Raw genomic sequence first — 9,383 nt, forward strand, 5'->3', positions numbered from 1 at the left:
CAAGTTTTTATCTCGTGATTCAGACATTTTTCTCACAATTGCGAATTTATATCTTGCAATTATCTTTTGCAATTATATTGTTTCTTAATTCGAAAATACTAACTAGGTTAATAATGACACCAATTAAGCTTCTCTCAGATTAGGGTGTAAAAAGGATAACAATTATGTATCACGGTTCACACAAAAATATTAAGCAGAAAAACATTGCTTTAACATTAATAATAATAATCAGAAATGTCAGAAATCAGCTTATTAGAATGATTTCTGAAGTTCATGTGACACTGAAGACTGGAGTAATTATGCTGAAAATACAGCTTTGATCACAGGAATAAATTACATTTTAAAATATTTTTAAATAAAAAAAGAGTTATTTTAAATTGTAATAATATTTCAGTTTTTACTGTATTTTTGCTAAAAAAAAAAAAAAAAAAAAAAAAGCAGCCTTGATGATCAAAAGAAACCTATTTCAAAAACATCCAAAAATGTCAACGATCCCAAACTTTTGAAATGTAGTGTTTATATAAAAAAAATATTAAAAAGTTATTATGAAAAAGTGCAAGTAGAATTCCTTGATTTTTATTCATATATTTAGAATAAAGGTAATTAAAAAATAAATAAATACATTTAAATTAAAATAAAATAAAAAAAAAATCTGGCCAAATTAGAAGCACAATAGAAATCCTTTATAAATATATTGTAGTCTGTCCTAGATAAAAAAAGTAAAATAATCCCCCCTAGTTTGCAGAATAACCCCATGTACGTTATGCAAACATCTGCAGTATTGCAATCACGTGCGCATACACATACCGAGGCTCAATTGACCTCTTTCCTGGGCATTTCACAGAGAGTTTACTGGCCTCTCGTTAGTAATGATCTCATTCATCAGTCCTTCTGTCACATGCATGCTCAATTAGAGACCCTCCGGTCATCAGATTTATTTATCTCATGATAGATTTTGAACCTTTTAATTATCTGATTGCCGATCTGTGGATTGCTTCCAGAGTCATTTAGCATGAAAATGCTCAGATCCACATAACACTGGTGCATTTTCGCTTTAGAGGGAGAAGGATATTGATTCAAGAAAAATAATATGTGTATGTGTGAATATTCCGATGTATTGAGGGACAGAAAGATCTGATTTCTGTGGAATTGGATTACATATTCCTCTGGCCAAACTTAAAGCTAAAATGCCAATTTTTGTTTCTTTCACCATGAATAGATGTGCAAGCAGGTGACTTTTAGGCCTTAAGTGGATGGTTTCATACATTTTTGACTAATCTTCCTATCTACCTTATGAATCTTACCACAAACTGTATGTATATATTCTCTCAAGGACCCACAAGAAGCTGTTTTTACAAGCCGAAGGACTGATCTAGGCTTATTTGGGTTTTGTGGAGACAGCAGTAATTTAAATCTAAATCTGTGAGTCCTGTTTGGTCGAGGTCTTTGAGGAGTTGGGTGTGCAGTCATCCATAGAGACGGAGGAATAAAAGCGTTGGATTTGATTTGGCCGTTTTTAGAGAGTTTTCTTTCAACAGCTGTGCAAACAATAACACGCCATCCATGTTAACAACATTAAAAAGCAATTATAGCTGTATTATTGCTGATACAACAGGGAATTTAGTACTGATATTGGTCATTATTGTTATAACGTCTAGATTTTTGGATGAAGCAATACAAGTTTTGGTCCTTGTTGTTTGAGAATTGAGGTAATGGCCATGGATTTGAATGTATGTGTGTGTTTTTTCTGATTAAGATTACAGCGTTTGGAAGGTCGTCCAACATGCTAACTGTAAATGATATTAAGGTTCCTGCCATGCACACAAAAGCTCACTTTGCTGTTCACACACACGCACACACACACACACACACACACACACACACTTTAACCTGGAGGAACTAAGATGAACTGAGTGAACTCTTTACAAAAGGACACAAGCAGTGGCCAATCGAATAAAATTATATTTACAAGAACTGCTGACTAATTAATCAAATCACAATTAATCACATTACATCGATGTTTGCTGAGGAAATCTCTCAAATGAAAGCTTAATGTAACCAAGTAGATAGTCAAATTTTCCTTAAAGCTTAATTAACAATTATTTTTAGTATTTAAAAACATTGTTTTTAATTCATAAATAATTTATATGTTTTGGGGTCATACCACGTGACATTTTACAACCACAATATTAAAATGAACTAAATATTTTCAAGATACAGATAACATTAATTTTTTATTGATAAATGTCATTAGGGGAGATGTAACAGAAGACATTTTACAATTTTAAATATAAAAAAAAATGGTGCATTAAACGTATGAATTTAATTTGTACTTTTGAAAAAAGAAATAGATATATACATGCACACATATACACACAGATAAATATACTAAACTATAAATACGTTTTATATAAAATATGAATATATATTGCATATATTAAAATTAAACTGATACAATTTGAATTAGCTACAGCACTTAATTATTAAGAATTTATTTTTTATTTATAAACTTAGCAAAAATGTAACATCACATTTTCAGGATAGTGTATTTTAAAGATAATTGTTAAAAATCCTAATAAGCTTGACATATATTTTTTGGAATGTTTTCCATGAACCATAGACAATTCTTGCACATGCACTTGCACATCAGGTTGTAGACAATGAAGCTCATAGTTACAATAGCTTAGGACAGTAAAATGACCATTTTACTGACTCAAAAAAAACAAAAAACCTTGCTTTACCAAACTGCATGTGCGTTTGTGTCTTTGCAGGTGCGTAAGGAATACGGCCGGTGTCTCCGCACACACTGCTGCAGCGGGAAGAGTGTGGAGTCGACCATCTCCACTTCAACAAAGACCAGTACAGCCCGCACACCTGGACGCTATTCCACCAACTCACAGGTAACACACACACACCTGCAGGGGATCCTCCAAAAACGGATTTTTCTAGGCCAGTGACTGGTGAAGCTGTCAGCTTGTTAGTTCTTGCACAGAAAGCACCATAGCTCTGGCGTTTTCTTGTTCATGGATGAATACAGTCCCACATGACCTAATTTCCCATTCAGCCTTAGTTTAAATGGTGCACTCAGCATTTTGTGAATATAATCAGAAAGGTTTTCAGTTGCATATTGCAATTACACACTGTACAGTGCCGATAACTGGAAACAACAACAACAAAAGAAAACAAAACCAACTTCACGAATTGAATGTGTGTTATATGCATTATATAAGACAGAATTTATTAAAAAGGCTCCATTGCACAATTATTGATGCTTAACACAATTTCTGTTTGCTTTCTCTGGACACTGCCTTCATTTCAATTGGAAACTAAACGTCAGCTGCCTCTCTTCCTCTGTTGTCAGAGTCGTATTCGTAGGATGTGGAATGATACGGTCAGGAAGCAGTCGGAGTCATCTTTCATCACCGCTGATATGAACAGCTCAGCGACTCTCAACAGAGGTGAAGCCAAACACACATACACAAACATAAACATGTGTACTCGTGTACACAGCATTCATACACATACATATTGAGAGAAACTGTGCAAACACACACACACACACACACTCAAAACAGATTATTTGGATCTGAGGAGAGAAAAGTGCAACAGAAACCCATGATCATTTGACTTTTTTAGTTTAGTTCTGACCAATGAGATTTGCCATGACACAGAAAAATAGGTAACACTTTATTTTAAGGTGTAATTGTTACATAATAGCAATTAATTATGCATCATTACATGCAAGTAACCCTAATCCTAACCCTAACCATATTTAGATAATTAATATTACTCAGTGCTTAAATGCATAATTACACTGTAACAAAGACACCTTAAAATAAAGTGTAAACGTTATGTTTCTTCAACTATGGGCACTTATTTGTTCAGTGCAGCATTGAGTGTTTTAACATTATAAAAAGTTGAAATAGATTTCAGCATTTTGCTATTTTATTATATGAAGGTTTTTACCAGGACTTTCATATGTATTTTTGCTATTTAAATGCCTTTAAAGTATAGCATTGTATTTAATTTTTTACCCTTGTCCTTGAGCCAGACTTTTAATCTCAGTTAATTAGTATTAGATACATCTCATAAAAATATGAGTCATTGCATTTTAAAAACGATGAAAATCTAAGCAAAGAATTGTATAAAGATAAACCAAGGACACACAATAGTCAGTGAAGAACATGCTTCAATGTGAAGTGTGAAAAAAACAAAGGTGAATATGAACAGAATACTTTTAGTGTGCTTCATTTACAGTCAAACGAAGAAAAAAAGACAATGTTTGTGTGTGTGTGTGTGTGTGTGTGTGTGTGTGTGTGTGTGTGTGTGTTTAGAATATATAAATATTTTTGAGTCAGCTGGTTTATTGCAGAAAAGTTGAAAATGTAATTTCCATCACAGAACAATACACGCTCACACTTTATTTTAAGGTCCAATTCTCACTATTAACTAACTATATACTACATCTTTGCCTAAATAAACTCCTAATTAGCTGCTTATTAATAGTTAGTTAAGTTTAGGTATGGGGTCAGATTTAAAATATGCTCATGCAGAATAAGACATTAATATGTGCTTTATAAGTACTAATAAACAGTCTATAAGCTAGTAATATGCATGCTAATAATCAACTGTTACAAGTGAGAACTGGTCCCCAAATTAATTTGTAATTGTTCATGACTTTCAGAAAACCTACAGAATTCTCTTGACACATGCATGTACACTGTTGGACGTTGTTAGTAGACAAATGACAAACTAGGAGTGTGAAAAGAGTGTTACCAGAGTTCCCAAGGCCAAAAGAGCTCATACTGTATATAGTTGTAAGAGTGTGTGTTTGAGGAACTGCAGAGGAATCTGGAAGGCGACAGAAAAGCTCTCCAACTTTGTGACCCTGGAGTCCGAATGCATCAGACATCTGTGCATTTGCTCATGTCCTGCTCATTCTCTGTTATGTCCAAACGCTAATATGATTTGCTCGTCCGAGCACCTTTGTCTTCTCCGTCCTGTGTAAACAAGAATGTGAGCCTTTAGAAGTCTTCCAACGACATCAGTGCTGAAGCTTTGGGGAAACGCTTCCAATCAAGTCACACTGGCAGGACAAAATGTCAAACATCAACAGCTGTCCAAAATAAACATCATCTATGCTGAGCTCTGTTCTTATATTACACTCCACGTGGGAGGTTTTACATTCCTGTCCAGCCGAACTAACATGCTGCGACTGCTGATGTTTAAAGCTGTTTAAACACAAGTTTGTCTGCATCATTCTAACTGTTTATTGTCCATATTTTTTCTGTCTCTTTGTTGCTCCTTCCTCCGGTCTTCTATCAACTTCTGTCTCTCTCTCTCTCTCTTTCTGGCTCTGTTTGTGGCTGTTGTAGGTACCATGGCTAACCACCTCATCTCCAATGCTTTGTTACGTCCCCATGGCACTAATCCTTATAACACACTGCTGGGAGAGTCTGCTGTGTACAATAACCCTACAGCCAACATGTTCAACACGCAAGGTTTGCCTCTCACAGACACAGTCACAAACTTTAGCCCTTTCTGGATGGTAATTGCCTCTCAGGGTGACAACTGTAAAGGAAAATATACATGTGTCCTTGGGAAAAAAATTCAAACATGAACATTTTTGAATACAAATTTTACGTAAATGCATATTTATTTAAACATCTTACACATTGACATATGGGGTATTTCCTTAATCATAAATTCTAATAATAAATGTTTAAACGGGCACCTATACATTTTTATGTAAATATAATTTTAATATATTCCACTAAAAAATTTTATATTTTAAAAATATTTTTTACAAATTTTATGTTAACTTTTATATAGATATAAAAAAATTTTTTATACATTTTTGAATACAAATTTTACGTAAATGCATATTTATTTAAACATCTTACACATTGACATATGGGTTATTTCCATAATCATAAATTCTAATAATAAATGTTTAAATTGGCACCTATAATTTTTTTATGTAAATATAATTTTAATATATTCCACAAAATTTCTACACATTTTATAATTTTATTTATTATCATTTATATAAAAAAAATATTGGCTATAATCCCTCATTTAATTTTAATTTTTTTAAAATCTATTAAAAAGGTATTTTCATTAAAATCAAAAGATATATTCTATTATAGATATCAGGCAATTAATAGGCCTAATTAATCAAATCGAATGATTATTAAAAAATTGTGTTACTGACAATGATTATACAGATAATAATTAGTGATTATTGAAAAATCATATTTTGCCATTTGTATTGGACTGTAAAATTTGTTCTACTCTGTATTTTATTTATTTGAATTGCAATTTAGTACATTTCCAATTCAACTTCCAGTTCAATTATTATTTTAAATGTCTGACTAGTGAATTTAAAGGGACCCAAATAATGATATATAAACTGTTTGTTCACCAGGGTCTAAAAAAATAGGAGTTGATTTATTTTACAGTAAAATATGAAGTGATAAGTATACTTTAAGCATTGAGCATCACACTATCTAATGTTTCTTGAAATACTCGATGTGTTGGGTGTATTAGAGTACATCTGAATGGGTCATATATTTATTACACATTGGTGGGTTTCTTTGATATCCTTTCCATTTTAGTTCAACTTCCTTTAATTCAGATTCAGAGGACTATGCTGCATCCTGTTTGTTACCTTGGGAAGTGTACATTTCCTAATGGTACACATGCGCACAGTGATATCCTGCAAACATACTTCCTGTGTCTGTTTAATGAGATCGTTTATATTGTTTCTATGTCCATCTGTTCGGTTTAATAATGTGGTGCAATTAGAACATTTCAACCCAGCATCTGTCTTAAACTCAGCAGGCAAGCAGTCAGTCACTAATGCCTGTCACAGTCTGAGCTGAATACAATACTTCTCTCTTTCCCTCTGTGGACGTGATCCATAAGCATTTATGTATGTAATCATTCTCTCTTGCTCTCTCCTTTCACGCGGGTCTGCAGCCTCCTACAGAGATTCAAGTATGATTCATTTACTTTCACAACAGCTCCACGCTTATAATATATTCTCCTCTGCTGCTCTCTTCTTTAATATTCTCCTGCTCCTCATCCCTCCCATTCCCTCCCCGTTAAATCCGCATCTCTCCTGTATTGTTTTTGATAAAGGTTAATCTCCTATTTGATATCATCTTTCGCATATATGAACTGATTCATATTACCATCACTTATAAATACTGCATATATGCATTGCACATGCACCAAAATGTTAAAAGAGGTTTATTTTTGCACCATTTCTTGTGTTTCAGAAGGCATTCTCAACAATGTACGGGACTCCAGCGTTATGGATACGCTGCCGCTTAACGGCAACCACTGCAACAGCTACGGCGTGGCAGCAGGCGATTACCTCACCTACAGCTCTCGAGGCAACGAGCCGCCGACAACGCTAGAGAAAAAGATCTTGAAAGAGCTGACGGCGAACTACACTCCATCGTACCTCAACACCCAGGAGCGACAGGGAAAATCCCACCAGGGGACCCTGACCAATAAACTCAACAACCACCTGGCCAACGGAGGGGTCGCGGGGTCATCGTCCATCGCCACAGATAACGTCATGGTGCTCGACAACCCTGGAGCGTTTCACCGTCACGACGAAAGCAGCGGGTTAAGTCTGGAGCTCATTAGGGAGGAGTCACAAGCACCGCTCCTCCCACCCAGACCGCCCCCTCTGGAAAACCACGCCCCCATGCACACGTTTTCAGCCCACCGGCGCCTCCCGCAGGAGAACACAGAGAGCTTCTTCCCGTTGCTCCCCAACGACACACACTCGTCACACACTCCCCGCGCGCACACACACTCGCCCATCAGAGACTCGCTCTATACCAGCATGCCCACGCTCAACGACCTCCCACAGGGCACTGACGACCTCATCAACGGTCTCCATGAAGACGAAGAAGATGAAGAGGACGACGTCGAGGAGGAAGAAGACGGTGAATTGCACCTGGCCAACGGCAAAGGGGTCATCATGGAGGCGGATGACGTGTACTACAAAAGCATGCCGAACCTGGGCTCCAGGAACCACATACAGGAACTAGACAGCTACTATCAGATGGGACGTGGAGGCAGTGACGGGTTCATCGCCCCGCCTGAGAAAGAAGACTCTTCGCCTGAGGAACAGCCACCGGACCCCTCACAGCTGGTCACCAGCTTATAGACACTGACATGCACACACACACATTCCCATGCGTGCGCATGTGTGTGTGTGTGACTCAGTGCACAAGGCGTGGGATACACTACCTACTGCACTGATAAAGAGACTGATTCCAGTACATACAAGTCACCAAAATCCTGCTCCAGTTAGAACAAGTAACCCATTCCTACAAATGTGGGCAGGTCTTGTGAATTTTCTTCTCATCAATCTGCTGAGTAAAACTCTTGCAGATTGTCCGTTTGGAGATGAGGACGAACGTTTGCTCCATTTGTTCCTCCTTTATCCAGTGTCTGTCCGTTTCTCCTCCAAACTCTCCAGGGATTGTGGCGAGCGTGTAAAGAGACTGTGGAAAACGCCGACCGTGTATGATAACGAGACCACCGACCCGGACTCTGAACTCTTCTGTCGTACTGAACTGCATTACCCACAACTCTCTAGACTTCATCTCTATGATTCTCTGCTGCACACATTCCTTCTCGTTTAGCAAACAATCTCGTTTCCGAACGTGGAATCAGAAAAAGACTCTTCTGTTCTTAAAGACTGAGGACGCATCTTGTTTTAATACGTTTATTTTTCTGTAATAATCTTAAGTTATCTTAAGTAATCCTCTAAACTAATTACAAAGAAATGGAACTGTTTTCCATGTAAAATGTACAGATTCCGATATTGCATATGATCGTATGCGTTTTATTGTTTTCTTGATCTATTTTGCCCCTTGTATGTGTTTTTGTAGACTAGACCAATCCCACAATGCTGTGTTGGTCCTCCAAAAAACTATCCCTTATAACGCACAGCACACATATCTACATACACACTCTCGTTTGGAAGGATGACCATGGCCTCCTATTCTCTTTTTCTTTTTTTAAAATCAACACTTCATCATTCTCACTGTGTCGGTGATAACCAAGAGACTCTGGGGAAATGACTGTTGTGTGATTGACAGCTATTACAGATGGGATCCCAATGATTCTGGAACGACGTTGTTTCGTGAGTTCTAGCTCATTAACACGCCGTCTTTTATGTGTAAGAGCAGAAATCGTACTTTGGATGCAGGTTGAAGAATTCCAGTGATACATGTTGACACAGCTAAAGTTGTTCTCTCAGGCTAAAACCTCACATATCGATTTCACATATTGAGTTATGTTTTAAACTTAAGAGCTTAATCAAGAATGGTAAGACAGTCTAGCAGGATGTGAAA

The 9,383-nt window shown here is 36.5% G+C and overlaps 1 protein-coding gene across 1 annotated transcript in view; it reads left to right on the plus strand.

Annotated features, from left to right (window-relative positions):
• The window catches only part of LOC132142183 (adhesion G protein-coupled receptor L3-like), a 95,133-nt gene extending 86,576 nt beyond the window's left edge, over window positions 1–8,557 (plus strand). Inside the window, exons 20-24 of the mRNA XM_059551842.1 lie at window positions 2,772–2,900; window positions 3,362–3,458; window positions 5,376–5,501; window positions 6,982–6,999; window positions 7,284–8,557. Of these exons, the coding sequence (XP_059407825.1) occupies window positions 2,772–2,900; window positions 3,362–3,458; window positions 5,376–5,501; window positions 6,982–6,999; window positions 7,284–8,188 (1,275 nt within the window). The 3' untranslated portion in view covers window positions 8,189–8,557. The remainder of the gene's footprint in view (window positions 1–2,771; window positions 2,901–3,361; window positions 3,459–5,375; window positions 5,502–6,981; window positions 7,000–7,283) is intronic.
• The last annotated feature ends 826 nt before the right edge of the window (window positions 8,558–9,383 follow it).

Source organism: Carassius carassius, chromosome 6, assembly GCF_963082965.1.
Source record: "Carassius carassius chromosome 6, fCarCar2.1, whole genome shotgun sequence".
NCBI classification, from domain to species: Eukaryota; Metazoa; Chordata; class Actinopteri; order Cypriniformes; family Cyprinidae; genus Carassius; species Carassius carassius.